At 34.7% G+C, this 19,604-nt stretch overlaps 2 protein-coding genes across 7 annotated transcripts in view; one reads left to right on the forward strand and one right to left on the reverse strand.

Annotated features, from left to right (window-relative positions):
• LOC127848057 (uncharacterized) overlaps positions 1 to 3,145 on the reverse strand; it is a 29,183-nt gene extending 26,038 nt beyond the window's left edge. Inside the window, exon 1 of the mRNA XM_052380345.1 lies at positions 3,040 to 3,145. Within this exon, the coding sequence (XP_052236305.1) occupies positions 3,040 to 3,063 (24 nt within the window). The 5' untranslated portion in view covers positions 3,064 to 3,145. The remainder of the gene's footprint in view (positions 1 to 3,039) is intronic.
• A 1,689-nt stretch (positions 3,146 to 4,834) lies between these two features.
• Positions 4,835 to 19,604, forward strand: part of LOC127847564 (nucleobindin-2-like) — a 36,822-nt gene continuing 22,052 nt past the window's right edge. For 3 of the 6 annotated variants that reach the window (XR_008034047.1, XM_052379578.1, XM_052379609.1), the window contains exons 1-6: positions 4,835 to 4,911; positions 6,802 to 6,931; positions 10,092 to 10,199; positions 10,389 to 10,548; positions 14,682 to 14,779; positions 19,047 to 19,232. Coding sequence is in view for 5 of the 6 variants with exons in the window: in XM_052379578.1 (XP_052235538.1) it covers positions 6,806 to 6,931; positions 10,092 to 10,199; positions 10,389 to 10,548; positions 14,682 to 14,779; positions 19,047 to 19,232 (678 nt within the window). In the remaining variant the exon portion in view is untranslated. Of the gene's footprint in view, positions 4,923 to 6,801; positions 6,932 to 10,091; positions 10,200 to 10,388; positions 10,549 to 14,681; positions 14,780 to 19,046; positions 19,233 to 19,604 lie in introns of all 6 variants that reach the window. The other 3 variants (XM_052379600.1, XM_052379591.1, XM_052379586.1) reach the window with 3 other exon arrangements.

A 19,604-nucleotide genomic window follows, 5' to 3' on the forward strand; every position in this document is an offset into this window, starting at 1 on the left:
AGTAGTAGTAGTAGTAGTAGTAGTAGTAGTAGTAGTAGTAGTAGTAGTAGTAGTAGTAGTAGTACATTACAAAAATGCAGTTAGCCTTACATTTGGTAAAATTTAAATATATTACAAGGGAGGCAAATCTGTAACAATAAATTTAAACTTATTGCATTTGTTTCCCCTGTAGTGTATTACCTCCCCTGTCCTGCTTATATTTATATTAATCAACAAAATTAAACATTAACACAATATTTAATATACAAAATATACAAAAAATCTCATATTCTGATAATATTTTTACTGATCCACTGTATTTTACTAAAAGGATGATGTTTCATTGGACTGATAATTATAGATTTAGGATTACAGACCAGTTGCTTCTGTAATATTGTTCAGAGTGTGCCCTGTTGGCCGCGTACACATGTATCATTCAAAAAACCACTTTACTATTTCGAGTCACCGTGACCTTGACCTTTGACCTAGTGACCTCAAAATCAATAGGGGTCATCTGCGAGACATGATCAATGTACCAATGAAGTTTCATGATCCTAGGCCCAAGCGTTCTTGAGTTATCGTATGACAACCACCTGGTGGACGGACAGACCGACCGACAGACTGACATGAGCAAAGCAATATACCCCCTCTTCTTCGAAGGGGGGCATAAATATGAAAGCAATATGTCAAGGGACATTGGAAATATTTGGGGTAGTACGAAAACTTTAATATTTGCACGCTAACGCCAACGCTAACCCCAGCGCCGGGTTGAGTAGGATAGCTCCACTATATATATTTCATATATAGTAGTCGAGCTAAAAAACATCCATAAAACTGTTATTTATATATCCACTTTTATCTCAAATCTCAATGCCATTTACATTATATTAATAGAAGCTCCTACTTTGGATTATATCTCTTTAAACAAGATGTGTTTGTGAAACACAATGTCCCCCTATATGATGTTTGACCTTGTAGGATGACCTTGACCTTGTGAAGGATGACCTTGACCTTGACCTTTCAACACTCAAAATGTGCAGCTCCATGAGATACACATGCATGCCAAATATCAAGTTGCTATCTTCAATATTGCAAAAGTATTCATAAAATAAGCGCTTAAGGCCTTATATATTTGACCTCTGACCTTGAAGGATGACCTTGACCTTGACCTTTCACCATGCAAAATGTGCAGCTCCACGAGATGCACATGCATGCCAAATATCAAGTTGCTATCTTCAATATTGCAAAAGTATTTATAAAATAAGCGATTTGGGCCACATATATTTGACCTCTGACCTTGAAGGATGACCTTTACCTTTCACCACTCAAAATGTGCAGCTCCATGAGATACACATGCATGCCAAATATCAAGTTGCTATCTTCAATATTGCAAAAGTATTCATAAAATGAGCGATTTTGGCCACATATATTTGACCTCTGACCTTGAAGGATGACCTTTACCTTGACCTTTCACCACTCAAAATGTGCAGCTTCATGAGATACACATGCATGCCAAATATGAAGTTGCTATCTTCAATATAGCAAAAGTTATTGCAAAATGTTAAAGTTGGCGCAAATAGACCAACAGACAGACCAATAGACCAACAGACAGGGCAAAAACAATATGTCCCCCACTACTATAGTGGGGGACATAAAAATATAACTTCCCTTTTCAAAAATACCCTGTACCTGCAAAATGAAACTAGAGGCCCATGAGGGCCTGAATCGCTCTACTGCTATAAACACTGTGCAAATTTGGAAAAAATAAGATGGAAACTGTGTACTAAATCGCGCAAACAAGGAGAATTTTCTCAAATTCAAGGGGAGATTATTGTGTACTTATTTCTCCAATACTGCTCATATTCAATAGGGTTCAAGTCCTCATTAATATAAAGATACTGAACAAGTTTGAAAAGAATCGGATGAAAACTGTGGACTTTATCGCGTAAACATGAAAAAGTCTAACGCACGCACGGACGGACGACGGAAACCACGCCATTACATGACTTCGGCCAGTAGAGCTTAAAATCAAAATAATCCCTATTTAAGGCTTATTACTTCCCTTTGCAAAAATTTGGATCAGTCGAAGGGGTCGTCAAAAATCAAACGACCTGAACACATTTTCACTTCATCTGTAGGTCATGTTTAACTGTAATACTAGCCTTAAAACAAATTGCTGCTGTCAACTTGCTGCAAGAAAACAAGCTTTTGTAAGTATCTAACAAAGCAAATTGTGTTTCATAGTTACAATACACGAAATACCTAGAACGACCGGTAAATACTGCTGTCTGAGAAATACTTGCTTACAAGTATAGTTCTTGTACAACACAATTCTCCTCATTGATATCTATACACCCATTAAGTTTCATGTTGAAATCTTGTATGGTATCAAAGTTATGGCCCTTCAGAGTTCACATATGAAAACAACAAAGGGCAATAAATTATTTAAGAAAGTGAAGGCTATTGGTTCTTGTGTATGGCACTTCTTACACACCCGTTAACTTGATGAAGTTTAATGTTGAAATCTTGTATTGAATCAGAGATATAGCCCTGATAAGTTACATCATACAAAAACAACACAGGCAATAACTACTTTGGAAAGTTTGTGGCAGATGTATGGACTGGCAGACTGATGTAAAACGTCAGATCTGTATGCTTCCGCCTTTGGCAATTGATAAAATATGGACACTCCTATTTCTAAAGAATGGAGCTTCAAGGTTATTAATTTCCAGTTAAAACTGACTGTAAATTATTTGACTTTTCCGGGATCATTTGAGTTGATGTTTTTGATTCAGAATTAATTTCAATTAAAAAATCCTTGTAAATGGAAAACATAAACTTTTAAATCAGGATTGTCATCTGCTTGAGTCAGCATTCTTAGCAGAAAGTCAGAACCCAAGTCCAAAGGCAAAGACATGAAAGACAGGGCAGCTAAAACGGCTACAAGATCTTGAAGATCCTAAAAATAACATGACATGACATTATACATCATTTATGCAATTTGAAGCGCCAAAGATATTTAAGTATAGAGTTAACAAAAAATAAGCTTATATGAAATACAATTGCAGAAAACCGTCGAAGCATTGTGATGAATCCGTCAAAACGAGTGCGCGTGTGTTAAAGCGAAAATACACGAGCTAATTAATTTTGTGTACGCACCGTTGACTCAAAACCAAACTGTATAGTAATGTTGGTTACATTCCATTTGGCACGTTAACATTGTCGACGTGGCCTAAATAAACTTGAGCATTGAAATAAAATTTACTCCCGGATATGACTCTGTACATTCAGAATTGTCAAAAGCTTAAAATACGTTTCCATATGCATTTTGTTTTAATATGATCGTTACGGTTCCATAACGGTAAATACAATTATTATTTTGGCAAAATATGCTCATGCAATAGTAATCGTTATATTTGTCATCGTATGTTTATTTACATTGTATGTAAATAAAACACGTTGAAATCTGATGCTGAACTCGAAATCGCTTCGTTGTATGTTAAAAAAACGATGCATGAATGGTGCACAAACTTAATTAAACCCGCAAATCCCTTAATTATGTTGTACATGTACAGTAAACCCCATGCCGAAAAAAAACTTATTGACTTGGTTTTAATACTTACTTTTGTCTTTACTATTTACGTCAATTATGTCATTAGAAATATATCTTTGAAAATATGTCTAAATCTTGATTAATTTTAAACCACAATAATGAAAATTAGTTGCTAAAGGTAGGGCGACTAAGGGAACGACCTTGAATAAAGGACGTCCTATAATGAATATAGAATGATCTCACATTCACTTAAACAGAATTTACTGCTAATGTAGATTGATTCGCTTTTTTGTCATCATGATAATGGTTGTGTGGTTTATATAATATACTATTTTCCAAGCAAACACATTTCAATTTAGGATTTATCCTCGAAACGTTTCCGACTTGTCAGTTCACGCATAGTAATAACCATTCTACAAGCTTTGCGGGCGAAATGTTTAAAGTAGTTCAGGACCTTAAACGTTATATTGACGCTATATTGACGCTAGCATATTTGGTTAACATGAAATTACGCGATCAAGACATATTTAGTAATATGTGTAACTCTAGACGGGTTCTCTATAGCCAACAATTAATATGGTGCCTTAAAATGATGGGGATATTTTGAATAAAATAAAGCTTTCACTTATGTTAATTTTACAATACATACGAAATAACAATCGAAATTTCATTTTTCTATTATTCTTTCGTCAGTATATAAATCTCAGAAAAGAAATATGTTTCATTATAGAGCATTGATACTTTGATCAATGAACAACCATAACAGGGTGATTATTTGGCAGATCTTGTAGAAAATACTTGCCTTTGAACTTAACTCTAACCAATTCAACGTGTACTTAGCAAGCCATTTAAAGATTTCTTTAGGATGTCAGTCAAATAAAAGAGATCCTCTTTCAAAGTCTCCAAAATACAATAAACCATACATAGAATGGATTCAGTTAGGAGATATTGGTGTTAAGATCATTCGTGCGCATTTAATAAGCAAGCTTCAGCATGGTCACTATCTAAATCTATCTTGATGAGCGAATTTAAGAATCAAAACAGCATATAAATGTTTTTTTGTAACAATGATCAAAGTGAGATTTTAAACTTATAAAAAAACGGATAGAAACATTGACAATAACAGTATAACATTGACAAACACAAAAAGGGTCCCTTAGTGTCATTATCATGATTTAACGTCATATCACAAGTAGCACAGTTAATTCTCGTTGTACAGTGTGTTCTCATGAATTCTCATTTTTTATGTTTTGATTTTCTGTCTGTATCCTTCGTTGGCACCTACTGAGTATTTCACATATATCGACAACAGCACGTGCATAGGTTACTTGCCACTAGCGACGATTACCATAACCGGATATAAATCATCATATCAACACGTAAGTACTAGGTAACATATTTTGTGTTGCTTATGCAATATTCTTTTACCATAGGATTTGAATAAATAATGATTTATATGAATTAATAGTTGGTTAAACTACTATTGTATATTTTGTTTTAATATGCGTAGCAATTGTCTGTAAAAGTGTTGTTGGTAGAGTGTACTGATGTTCGGATATAGCGATAATTAAGTACAAGTATTCATTCTTTTCTAACGTTCATCAATTTATCCATCTGTTAGTTTGAAAATGTATATTTTAGTAGCTATACTTGAATATATACTATTTGTTCATGTATTTTAAGTAAATGTTTGATGATATGAATTAACTTGTGATCTACTGTTTTGTCACAAGTAACGATCATGGATGAAGTTTTATTCACAAAGCAATGCCAGCTTGAATACAAAAATATTTCCCAATGTGAATCACAAAACCTTAATGCAAATAAACATGCAACATTTTGTACAAGTGTGAAGACTTCACGATGAACTGAAATTTTTTGTAAGAATAGAACATTGGAATGTAGGGGGCATATTAAAACACACAAATATGACAGAAATCAGCTTCTGTATTGTCAATGGAATGGGAATATGCAAAAAGAAACATTGAACATAAAGAGACATTTTTTATCTATATGAAAATAATACCTTGAGACTTCATCACAGATCAGCATTAGATTTATTGAGTTCAACAAACTTTAAATTTGGAATTTAACCCTTTCACTCTCAGAAGCAATGTGCAAATGGCATGTGGGAACAGCATAAAACCAGAACATTCTGCGAGTAACTCGCAGTCTGTTTAGGATTTATGCTGTTTGCTACTCATCAGTATCTAAGGGTTGGAAATGAAGCCTAAAAATTGAATTTAGTACGAAGGGCCTTTAAATAAATTTAACTTTCTGAAAGACTGTCACTACAAATGCGTCAAAAAATATATATTTAAGTGGTAAAATGTTGAACATATTGACAAGCGGTTGTTTGACAGAAATATGTGTTCTTATCAAACCCTTTGTCTGGATAATTCGGCAAAATTTTAGCCCCAAATTTGTCCTGCCCAAAAATACTCTTCAACATAACACCTTGCAAAAAATGGTAGAAAGATGCTTAAGCCAATGACCAGTTGAGCAATCTCAGCCATTGTTCCATACTTTCATCTTTGACCTCACTGAATATAGAGCTGGGATCCTTGAACTTATGTCAGTCCATTTAATCATTTAGCCTGGTATACAAAAAAACTAAAATATATGGAATCGTCTTTTGCAGCTTTCACAAATAATTGTTTTCGCTTACTTTCACAATTTTTTTTTAATTGCTGATTCTCCATTGATTGGTGATGTTAGTTTTCCATACATCATGTTAACAGACTTTTCACTTTTTTTGATTGGGGTTGAATGCTCTTTTTACTTTTATCCGAAAATGAAAAGATGAAGCTTAAATTTGGAAGCAGGAAATTATTTAAAAATATTTCGACTAATATGCACTGTAAATCGAGATAACTTGTTACCACGTGGTGAACATATACCTTAATAAAAAAAATTCTGTATTTACTAATCCTGTGTTTAAAATGTGATTAGTAATAGAACTGTGTAACATATGACATTGAACGTGTACCGGTAATAATATATAGTATTAATATGCTTTCTATATTTAAAACCACTTTTAAACAACGGTACATGTTTCTACTGATTTTCAAGATTGAAACTAGGCTCAATTTGTAAGCATGATGTGTGCATACTGATATGAAATGCAGGATATAAGAAACTGGATTGTAACTGAAGAAAGATTATATATATTTTAAGAAATGCAGCTTGTATAAAATACATTTTCATTAGAAATTGTTGCACAAAACCGTTTTTGGATTTAATTATTTTTTATGCTATGATTTCCACAGGAAAATGAGGTGGCTCCTGTGTACTGTAGTGCTATGTGCCATATATGGGGAGATTGGTTGCCCCCCAGTGCAGCCTGATATTAAACCAGTGGAGGGAATGTCACCAGATGATGAGACACCTGAAGATCCGGTAAGCAACATTGTCTTCTTTCTGATTTGGCCTTGCTCTGGGAAAACAGGGCATAATTCATGTGTTTACAGTGTCCTCACAGATTAGCCTGTGTAGTCTGCATAAGCTAAACAGGGATTATATTTTCCCCCAAATCTGCATAATTTGTTCACGACAGGAAGTTTTACTTTTATTAAATAAAACCTTTTTATTTTAACTTAAACCTTAAACATTTACACCCTTTTTGTTTTGTAATTTTGCATACATTTACCACATATGTCTCTTGCTTGTATGTACAGTTATTCCCTCAATACAAACTTACTGGAGTGTATAAATATTATAATGTATTGGATGTATAATTTTATAATTATGCCTTGTTTCAAAGATTTTGTGCAAAATAATACTGGTCATTCTGAAGGATGTGGAATAACAACATCTTTGTATATTGTAAGTCATCAATACAAGTGTGTTATGTTAACTGTACCTTGAATCACTCTTAACTTTAAATCTGTCCACTACAAAATATGAATAGGCCTTTGACAAAATAATTATTTACCTGTATTGACAACATAAATAGCATACTGCGTTGACAGATTTTACATTACTGTTTGATGATATTCGCATTATTTTCAGTCATAAACGTCTTGCTTCGGGGTAATGAACTGGTACAAGTATACTCTAATCAAAAATACTTGTTGACGTCATATGATGACTTATCATTTGCTGACATTATAAACTGTTATTTAAATATATTAATAAGCTACTAAAAAAAACAACAGTAGAAGTTCATTAACTTCATAAGCAGTGCATTTGAATATTTCATTCAGTAAATGACATTTGTTTAATTGATATTGGAAATATTTTTTAAACATACAGTGTTTAACAATGTATAACGTACAGTTTTAAAGCGGGTATATACGATTTTGTCAAATATTTATGAATTTATATAAACTGTGTAAAAAACTTATTATATATATATTTCAATATAAATTAAAATAAAAGTTAAGAAGAACATGTGTCGAAAAATGCGAAATAAGCCAGATATTTAATTCTGAAATTGAAAATGGCTGTACAGCCGAATTCGCCAGCATGTATACCATACATGTGTATCTAAACTTACGAGGGGTGTTCCAGAAGTTAGTGGATTTTCGCTATAACTTTCATTTGGTAACATAAATGGACAAACAAATAGCATGTTAAGAATATTTCGTCCTTTCCAAATCTACTCTCCAAATATCATGGAAATACATTAAACAATAAATATATATCAGAGATTTAAACATGTGCACAATGCGCACACCGACGCACGTGTAACGTTTCTGTTCAACGTCAATGACGTTATGAAGTTAACAACTGTCAAATCCACATAATCACCTCCAACGCGAACGCACTTTATGTGTCGGGAAATCCACTTGTCAAAAGTGTCTCTATACCAGTCAGCGTCAAAAGACGACACGATTTGCTTTGCTGCAACTGTAAGTTCCTGTTTACTTGCAAAGCGAATACCGCGCAACTGTGATTTAACTTCCAGGAAGACGCGGAAGTCCATAGGGGCCAAATCCGGGCTGTAAGGAGGATTTAGGCGCTGTAACGTGAAATTTGCCGTAAATTCTGTTTATCAACGACATTTAAACCAAATTTAAATTCGCGTAACGCTCATACTTATAATAAAATACACGCGTGCACCGCATGTCGTTACTGAGGTCTCTATGGCAACGCGTTTCAAACGCGCTTTATGGTATTCATGCATTTTTAGCTTATATATAAAGTCCGTGATAATTGGTTTGTATAATATGTAAACTTCATTGACTTTTACCAGCAAACAAATAAGTTATAGCGAAAATCCATGAACTTCTGGAAAACCCCTCGTAGTTTAACGGTTTATAATACAAAGACGAATGCTTCGGTTATTGTAGGAAAATATGTATGTCACTATCGGCTCGGGGCGCTAATTTGTCTTTGCTGCATTTTATGAAATTCGGCTTTAATGTATAATTTTTCTTGTCTATTTTGTGTTATTGTAACATATTTTATCAATATATTACAATTAAACACATATATAAAAATCGTATATACCCGCTTTAAACCCCCAAATTTCAATTGTAAAAGCTGATGCGCTTTATTCATTTATTATGCCCCCCTTCAAAGAAGAGGGGGTATAATGTTTTGCACATGTCGGTCGGTCTGTCGGTTGGTCCGTCCACCAAATGGTTTCCGGATGATAACTCAAGAACGCTTAGGCCTAGGATCATGAAACTTCATACAGTGCTCCAGCTAGGCCTAAAGCGAAGTGCGCCGCGCCCTGCCCTCCCGAACCTCCGCCCTGCCCCCCCGAACCTCCGCCCTGCCCCCCCCCCCCCCAAAAAAAAAAGTTTTGTTTTTGTTTTTTTACATATTATAATTCATAAATCTCTTATTACATTGTATTTAGTTTAATCCTCATTGTAGACATTATATTTGAATGGTTTAATAATAATGGGAATAATACAGTTATTTATAACATATCAATTAACATGCAATAAGAAGCATTCCAGAAACACCCGCACGCTCGAACGTGCCCTTATGACAAAATACTGCGCGTCGAAAGTGCCCTTTTGACAAAATACTGCACGTCGAAAGTGCCCTTTTGACAAACAAGCCCCCATGCCCTTTTCAAATCCTAGCTGGAGCACTGTTCATAGGTACATTGATCATGTCTGGCAGATAACCCCAATTGATTTTCAGGTCAATAGGTCAAAGATCAAGGTCAAGGTCACCTTAACGTTAAACAGTAAAATGGTTTCCGGATCATAAATGAAAAATGCTTAGGCCTGGGATCATGAAACTTCATAGGTTCATTGATCATGGCTGGCAGAAGACCCCCTATTGATTGTCAGGTCACTAGGGTAATACAGTAAACCAAATCTTACCTTAAGCCTTTCCCACTTATAAGCAAAGTGAAAATGGCTATGTACAAATAGCATAAAACCAGAACAGCCTGTGAGACACTAGCAGTCTGTTCAGGTTTAATTCTGTTTGCTGCTCATCAGTATCTAAAGGTCGGAAATGGAGCCTTAAAAACTTGGAATCAGGTAAGAAAGGTCTGTAATTAAATTTTTCTTTCAAAGGGACCACAAATGCGTCAAAAATACGTAACTAAGTGGTAAAGAGTTAAAGTAACCGAGGCCTTAACAACTTTCAGGCGTTTGGGCTGGAGTATGAGAGGTATCTACGTGAGGTAGTCATGGCTCTTGAAGAAGATGATGAGTTCAGGAAAAAGCTGGAAACCATGAATATGACAGATATCAAGGTAACCTTTTTTTCAGTGTTTTTGTTATTGCAAATGCGTAAGTGTTTAATAATATCAACAATTTAATATCATGATCATATGATCTAATAAAAAAAGAAATTGCTGTAAAACTCACGGCCTATAAAGAAAAGTTTTACAAGTAAAAACTGTTTAATTGCATTTGTAGTATTAAAACATTCTTTTTTGCAGAATGGCAAAATTGCCATGCATTTAGAACTTGTATCACATCAAATCCGTGAAAAGTTAGACGAGCTTAAACGCCAGGAAATGGACCGTCTGCGCCAATTAGCTCGAGAAAAAATGAAACAGATGAATGGTATGGAGGTTTTAGAGTCTGTAATGTCCGGAGGTATGACGTTAGAAACGCGTGAGTAAAGTACACTGTAGGGTGCCAGATTTTGCTGTGGATTTACCTCCCTTGTGTACTCATGCATTAGTATTTTTTGTTCATTTCTTCACACTTGCTAGAAACAGTTGGATTAATACGAGCAATTAGAAATGACCTAGTCAGAGTTCTTGTCAACAAAAGTAAAATTTATTATTTGATATATCTGAATGTAAAAGTATATAAAAATAAACCAACAAACTTAGATTATTAGCTTGGCTGTTTTTGGAGAAAACCCGAGGTATTGTCATAGCCAGCTCGTTGTCCGGCGTCGTGCTTAAACCTTTACATTTTGTTAACCTTTTGAACATTGGCTCTAAAATCAAACTGCTTCCACCTTCAACTTGAAACTTTATATGTAGATGCACCTTGATGAGTTCTACACGCCACACCTTTTTTTTGTCACTAGGTCAAATGTCAATGTCACTGTGACCTCAAAAAAAAAAATTGACAAGCTTTCATTTACTCAAAACTGCATCCGCAGCCGAGCGTCAGCACCCGTTATGCAGTGCTCTTGTTTTTATATTTGGTGATTAAAACTGGTAAGATACCTTACTATATCCTGTCACATGCCTTTAAATCAGCCCGATAACCAGGTAACCTAATATCCCAAAAGATATTAGGCTAGATGACCACGTGATATCGAATATCCGTCAGTTGCTCTCCGCGCATGCGCATACCTGTACTATTTCCTTTTAATTAAATATACTTTATTTCAATTTAAAAAAATAAATGAAAAGTACTGTTTGTTTAAACATTATTGTTTTAACAGCATAATTTAGTCTTTGTGTATTGAATTAATAACCATTGACTCGATTTCTGTGTTGTTTAACAAGATGAAAGCTAGCCTAAGCTTTTGCATGACGTGACATCACAATGTTTTTGTTTGAGTGTTTTTTTTTCCCATATTAAATATTTAAACACAAAATAATCAAAAACTAGATATTTTTAGAAACATTTCAATGAATGTTATAAATGTGACAGGTTAAATAGAATAATAGGTTGGTGACGTGGATGGAGAATGGTTACCTGGCTCGTCGGAGGATCTTATTGGGTTCGCCTTCGGCTCACCCGATAACTTCCTCCGACTTGCCAGATAACCATTCTCCATCCACGTCACCAACATATTATTCTCTATTTGCAAAATGTCGATATTGTTATATGATTCCATAACTCTTAAATAATAAAATATGTATACAAAAATAAATGTAATACCATTTATACAAAAAAAGTTTTATTATTTACAAGACTATTGAACACATTACCCAAAAGATTAACTGGGACAAGTACTTTGATAAGGTCATTTCCATGATAACAACCAGTAGCGCAAACAGCTAACGTCTTCTTCCGAGGCATACCTCATACTTCTGTTCGTACATTGTGTGTTTTTCTATCACAGTTCATGTTTACACGAATAATAACATGTCTTCGCTAACATTTTTATTGATCATTATTCATTAATGTACCAGGTAAACATGTCGCAAATCTGACTCTTTGAGATATAAATTAACATATTCTCACCAGGGGCTTTTGATTGTTTAACGCTCTGGAAAAACTGGGCTTAATGGATTTGCATGAAGTGTTGTCCCAGATTAGCTTCTGCAGTCTGACCAGGCAAATTTGTCGCTTTTATGGGTTTTTTTGTTTTTATTTGACTGTGTGAACTGCGGTGGCTTATCTGGAAGATACTTCATGCATATTCTTAAGTCTGTATTGTTCTGTATTTATGCAATTGCACAATTGTAACAATAATATACTGAAAATAGTCCTCTTTTTATTTGTTTCTATTGGGATTAATTTCCTTCTTTTTATTTAACAACCTAGATAGTAATCATACACCTTATATAGTCATATTACATGATTTATATTTCCAAAATCGTATTCAATTGATAATAATACACCTCACATAGTCATATTTTATTATGTGTATTTCCCACATTGTATTCCATTTATAATTTTTATTCATCTTCAAATACAGCTGACAGATTAACAGATTGTAGCACTAAAAGCTTTGAGACATTTTTTATACAGTTTCTGTTTTAATATGCACTGTACATTTTTAACACAATCGTTTTTGCAGCTAGTATGTTTTGCTTATAAATAGATAGTTTTGATATTTATGCCCCCCTTCAAAGAAGAGGGGGTATATTGTTTTGCACATGTTGGTCGTTCCGTTAGTTGGTCCATCCACCAAATGGTTTCCTGATGATAACTCTCGAACGCTTAAGCCTGGGATCAGGAAATTTCATAATTACATTGATCATGACCGGCAGATGACCCCTTTTGATTTTCAGGTCACTAGGTCAAAGTTCAAGGTCACAGTGACTCGAAGCAGTAAAATGGTTTCCAGATGATAACTCAAAAACGCTTAAGTCTGGGATCAGGAAAGTTCAGAGGGACATTGGTCATGACTGACAGATGACCCCTGTTGATTTTCAGTTCTCTAGGTGAAAGGTCAAGGTCACAGTGACTTGAAACATTAAAATCTGGTTGAAGTGAATGACAAATAAACAACAGACTCTCATCAGCAACTCCATGAGTCACACAAGCAATTCATCTTCAAATTGCCAATCATACTCTAACGTATTCACACAATGGCTGCCACTACAACTGTCAGCCCATTTGGGGGGCATGTGTGTTTTACAAACAGCCCTTGTTTTCAATTATTTTTTATATAAAAATGGATACAGCTTTAACATCAAGTAAATGCCAAAGAAGAACATCAAGATGAATAGCCTGAATGTTCTAATGACTGGTTGCACTATGTAGTATTTCATTTTGTTGGTTTTACGTATTTGTTTTCACCAATCACATTTTATTCAGTTTTTTCTTAAATAAATATCAGATGAAATTTACCACAATTATTTAGAAATGACCACTAAAACCATTCAGGATTTTCAATAGATTTTGACAATTACGAGTCAGATGACCACAAGGTAGACATTTTATGGGTCAAATGAAATTTTCTGATTGTCAAAATATTGAGGTCTCAGAGTATTTTGATTTGCCAAATGCTTTTAGAAATGTTGTATTGTAAATGTTAAAAACTTTATCATGTATATATGTGAAAGTTTTTAAGCCTTAAGGAATTGTTATTTATTGTAGATAAATAATAAATGTAAATTAAAATGTAAAATTCTTCAATAAAATTGATATGTAATTTTGGTTTAGAAATTTTGTGTTTTTTTAGCTTGCCTGAGCTCAACATGAGCTTTTGTGATCGCCTTTTGTATGTCATATGTTATCAACATTTACCTTGTTCAGACTCTGGGGGCCACATATTTTGTCCAATGTTCATGAACATGGTGAAAACATTTCTCCTAATGATATCTTGGCAGAGTTTGAAATAGATTCACATGAGGTCATCAACTAGGTCAAACTATAGAATAAGCTTTTTGAAACTCTAGTCAGGGGATGGGGCAGTTATCCTTACATGGTTATAGTGATTTATTGTTAACACTCAATCAAATTATCCTGAATCTTGCTGAGAATATTTGATTCAATGATTGTAATATCTCTGAAATGGTCCACAATGAAATGGTTTGTTGATAAATATGGCTGCCCGATTGTTACAGCAGTTTTCCCATATAAAGCTATAGTAAAACCTTGTAAACACTCAAGAAGTCACATTTATGTAGAATCTTCATGAATCTTGATCAGAAGATTTTTTCTTATTATATCTCAGTAGAAAATGGTTCTAGTCTGTGGAAAAACATGGTTGCCAGGGTCCAGGACATATTGTCTCATATCATGTCTTTGGTTCTGTGTGTGAAAGCAGCGTCATGCAGAAGCCACATTAATACACAAACATAACAGAAATTACTCAAAACAATTCAGTTCCTTCGTTCTCAGGTGAATGACCTAGGTCTGTGGCCCTCTTGTTTCATGCCTGACCAGTAAATTGTTTAAACAAATTTTGATATTTGATATTTTTCAATATGTCGTTATTTTCAGTAGTAGATTTTTTTTACAATTTGCTCCCACTATTCTACAGCAAACTGATACAATGGGATTGTTTTAGTTGGAGTGTGGCCTTACATATATTTATATAATTAAGCAACCTTTACAAGTATTTTTTCCCACCATTGTGTATGCAGCAGGCGGACCAGGCTTGCAGGAAAGTGACCTTCATCATGTTGATGTGAAGAACCCGCATTCATTTGAAACTGCAGACTTGGAAAAACTCATAAAGAAGGTATTTTTCTGGTCAAAACTACAATATTTTCTTTGCTGATTTGGATATCATGTTTCTTTTATATTACCTAAAATACACGAATATAATACAACCTCGTGTATAATACGTACCCCCGAGTTTGGTCCAAATGTATCGGTAAAAATTGAAAATCTAGATAAAATACGCGCTAAAAAAATTAGTCTCGAAATCAGCCATTTCCGAAAAAATGTGTCAATATTTTTTTGTGTTGTGAGAACAGATAATCAATTTTGCGTTATCAACCATCTGTTACGCCGTTGTCATGACAAATGCATAATAAATATCTCTTGTCTTTTGTTTATATTACTGTTGATTGTTACGGTTTAACACACGGGCCACCTGCTGACACCTGGGTCAAGCAGTCATAATTGCAAAAGAAAGAAACAGAGACGCTGTGTTTAGCTCTTCTGGCCGAAGGCCTGAAGAGCTTATGTCATGGCGTGGTTTCCGTCGTCCGTCCGTGCGTGCGTTAGACTTTTTTTTGTTTACGTGATAAAGTCCACAGTTTTCATCCGATTCTTTTCAAACTTGTTCAGTGTCTTTATATTAATAAGGACTCAAACCCTATTGAAAATGGGTTACATCAGAGTAAAAAAGTCCAGAATTATCTCCCCTTGAATTTGAGAAAATTGTCAAATAAGTCTTGTTTACGCAATAAAGTCCACAGTTTTCATCCAATCATTTCCCAATTTGCACAGTGTCTTTATCTGAATGATGAGTCAAATCCTATTGAAAATGAGCTGAAAATACCGGACTTATAAGTCCAGAATAATCTCCCCTTGAATTTGAGGGAAAAAAATAAAATCTTTAACATTTTGCCATAACTTTTGCAATATTGAAGATAGCAATTTCATATTTTGCATGCATGTGTATCTCATGAAGCTGCACATTTTGAGTGGTGAAAGGTCAAGGTCATCCTTCAAGGTCAAAGGTCAACAAAAAATATTCAAAGCAGCGCAGAAGGGGACATAGTGTTTCCGACAAACACACTTCTTGTTTGTTTACATATAAAGTTCTATCCTTTTGCAACTTCAACATATGTTTTATATCATCAAGTGCCAGAACCCCATTGAGATTGAAGAAAATTTGTCCAACTTATTGTTTAAAAGGAGCCATTTGAAGTTTAAATTTTATGTTTCTTCTTGTTTATGCGATAAATTTCCCATTTTGGGTCTGTTTATTTAAAACTTACTCAGATTGTTCATACTATCAAGGGCTTGAGCCCTATTGATTCCAGCCAGTAGAGCGATTCAGGCCCTCATGGGTCTCTTGTTTATAACATTTAATACCAGTTGACAATATTCAGGACGATAATAAATATAATAATAATAAAATAATTAGTAGACAAAGTGGTTATTCCGTTTTTATAGTAGACTAGATGAATTACTCTTTTGAAGTGTTACAAACTCCATACTTTAATTAAACTTTAAATACAATTAAACCGCTCGTGTTTTTGTCATATTCCTTTAATTAAAATACGCCGCTGTCGTTAAGGATAGTTTGGGATTAAAAAACGATTAATAAATTATCACCTTTCAATTTAATTCAGCAATCGGTAGAAAGGTGTAATATTATCGCCATATAACTAATTATTTAATGATCACTCTTTAATTCAGATCGGTAAATATTTGGTAGAAAGATAAAAAGTGGTCAGCTTAGAAATATTTATTTACGGGTATTGTCACGTTTTTTTTCATTTGCTTATCTCTTTATACGACTTTGCGACCGGCCGCTATTTTGTAGGCAGACGGCGATATTAACTGTGTATTCTAAGTATACAGTGTCTGCGCATGAATGACCCAATATTATCCGATAACTCCACCCGTTCTCACGTTTCATTCGACAACGTCATGTCATGTGTAAGCGAGCTCAATGTTGATTGGCCAGCTACCATATGCACTTCAATAACAATAAGGTCAAGCGATGTCTAATCAGGTACAGACCGGGCTTCGTTTACTGTTCGAATTGTGAACACTTTCATTAAAACTACGAGACCAATATATATAAAACCCGAGTCCGTATTAAAACGGCAGATGTTTTCAAAGAAATTTTACTAGATGTTCGCATTTTTGCTAATAAGATTTTTCTTGAGCCAAATTCTCAATATTTGTGCGAATGGCTCAAATGGCGACGAACAGCACGAGCTCATGTCGGTCCGTCCATATGTCCGTCCACCATATGGTTTCCGGATGATAACTCAAGAACGCTTAGGCCTAGGATCATGAAACTTCATACGTACATTGATCATGACTCGCAGATGACCCCTATTGATTTTGAGGTCACGAGGTCAAGGTCACGGTGACCCGAAATAGTAAAATTGTTTCCGGATGATAACTCAAGAACGCTTATGCCTAGGATCATGAAACTTCATATGGACATTGATCATGACTCGCAGATGACCCCTATTGATTTTCAGGTCACTAGGTCAAAGGTCAAGGTCACGGTGACCTGAAATAGTAAAATGGTTTCCAGATGCTAACTCAAGAACGCTTATGCCTAGGATCATGAAACTTCATAGGTTCATTGATCATGACTCGCAGATGACCCCTATTGATTTTCAGGTCACTAGGTCAAAGGTCAAGGTCATGGTGACCCGAAATAGTTAAATGGTTTCTGGATGATAACTCAAGAACGCTTATGCCTAGGATCATGAAACCTTATAGGGACATTGATCATGACTCGCAGATTACCCCTATTGATTTTCAGGTCACTAGGTCAAAGGTCAAGGTCACGGTGACTCAACTTAGAAAAATGGTTTCCGGATGATAACTCAAGAACGCTTAAACCTAGGATCATGAAACTTCATAGGTACATTGATCATGACTCGCAGATGACCCCTGTTGACTTTCAGGTCACTAGGTCAAAGGTCAAGGTCACGGTGACTGGACACAGTAAAATGGTTTCCGGATGATAACTCAAGAAAGCTTACGCCTAGGATCATGAAACTTTTTAGGTACATTGATAATGACTTGCAGATGACCCCAATTGATTTTCAGGTCACTAGGTCAAAGGTTAAGGTCACAGTGCCAAAAAACGTGTTCACACAATGGCAGCCACTACAACTGACAGCCCATATGGGGGGCATGCATGTTTTACAAACAGCCCTTGTTATTTTTGGTTCAGTCAGCATAGATAAATGTGTGACTTGATTTTGGCATTATAAATCAAAAGATGAGGAATTTGGTTTGATTTTGTTATTTCCAGTAAAAGTGCATTCAGTGTTTTTTTTTAAATAAAAAACTGTTAAAAAGCCCATCAACCCTCAAAATCCACAAATATTTCGTACAAGATTTTGAAAATTCAAGTAAAGACATAAAAAATAAATGTTCCTTATAGCAATAGCCAAAATTTCAACTGCTAGATGTGGTATGGGAATATAGCTTTTAAAAGTTATTGTTTGTGTGTTGTATGGATATCGTTTCTAGATATTAAAATGGTATATATTGTGCCACATAAATTAAAACGAGCATTTTGTATCTCAATAAATCTATGTTACCATACCAGATATACATGAAGGGTTGACATTTTTGCTACTGCTACAAGGAGCACTGATTTTGTGTATGGGTTTATTCGTTGATTTTGAGTTTTTATCTTACTTTATAAAAAAGTATTTAAAACTATTAAAATATGACACTTCATATTTAATTGGAAAAAAGTACATTTATCAAATTAGCACTGATTTTCAGCAAGCACTGTCAAAACATGACAGTGATATTTATTTTTTTCCCAAAATTAATACATTGCCTTTTGTTTGATATTAACGTATTTATTTTAGCTGGATAGCGTCCAAAGTCTGCGGCTTATTAAGACGCTTTTGAGACTTTTTACTATGTTGCACTTGGTATCTTTTAGGGTAATTTAAATAATGCTACCATAGTGGGAATTACAGCCAGGACCTATTGACCATTAGGCAAACATCAAATCCATTACATGGGGGTGAAATTACTTGTTTGACACCCATACCAGATTAAAACGCAAAATACATTTATTTTGGCCAGATTCCACTCAGGATATTGTTTTTAAATGGAAAACTTTTTATCCAATTTTGATTTCATTTTATACTTGTAGGTGCATGTTATACTATATGTATGTACATGTATATATATGTGGCACCTTATATTTAAGACATTCCAGTATAATATCTCACAGAATGCTTAATATTCATTAATGCTGTATCAGTAGCGCAAGAGTTGTTCAGATACAGTAGTAATGATCTCTTCAATGTGCACAGAGTGTTTTCTCTTTTTAGGCAACCAGCGATCTTGACGAGATTGACAAGAAGCGACGTGGGGAGTTCAAGCAGTACGAGATGGAGAAGGAACATCTGCGTCGCGAAGAGCTTGCAAAGTTGGATGAGGAGCATCGCAAGGCTCGCGAAAAGGAACTGGAAGAAATGAAGAAGAAACACCAAGAACATCCAAACATTCATCATCCGGTACGTGATAATAAAAAATAGATCAGCCTAGTTCTGGGAAAATAGGTTTTAATGTGCTTGAAGTGTTGTTTCAGATAAGCCTGTGCAGTCCTCACAGCCTTATCTGGGGCGACAGTCTCAGCCTTAACTGGATTTTCGCTAAGAAGAGACTTCCTTTCAACAAAAAATACCATAACATAAGAAGGCAGTGTAAGGCTACTCCAGGAGGTCACTTCTTGTGCACGCATTAATCCCAGTATTTGCAGAATAAGGCTCAACACATCCTTACATGGTGGTTTGATCTCTGTCAAATAAGCTGACTGCCTTCTTTTCAATGTCAAAATAAATTTGAAGAAAAAATAAACTGCTGAATTTATTATGCTCCCCAAAAAG

The sequence above is a fragment of the Dreissena polymorpha genome, chromosome 1, assembly GCF_020536995.1.
Source record: "Dreissena polymorpha isolate Duluth1 chromosome 1, UMN_Dpol_1.0, whole genome shotgun sequence".
NCBI classification, from domain to species: domain Eukaryota; kingdom Metazoa; phylum Mollusca; class Bivalvia; order Myida; family Dreissenidae; genus Dreissena; species Dreissena polymorpha.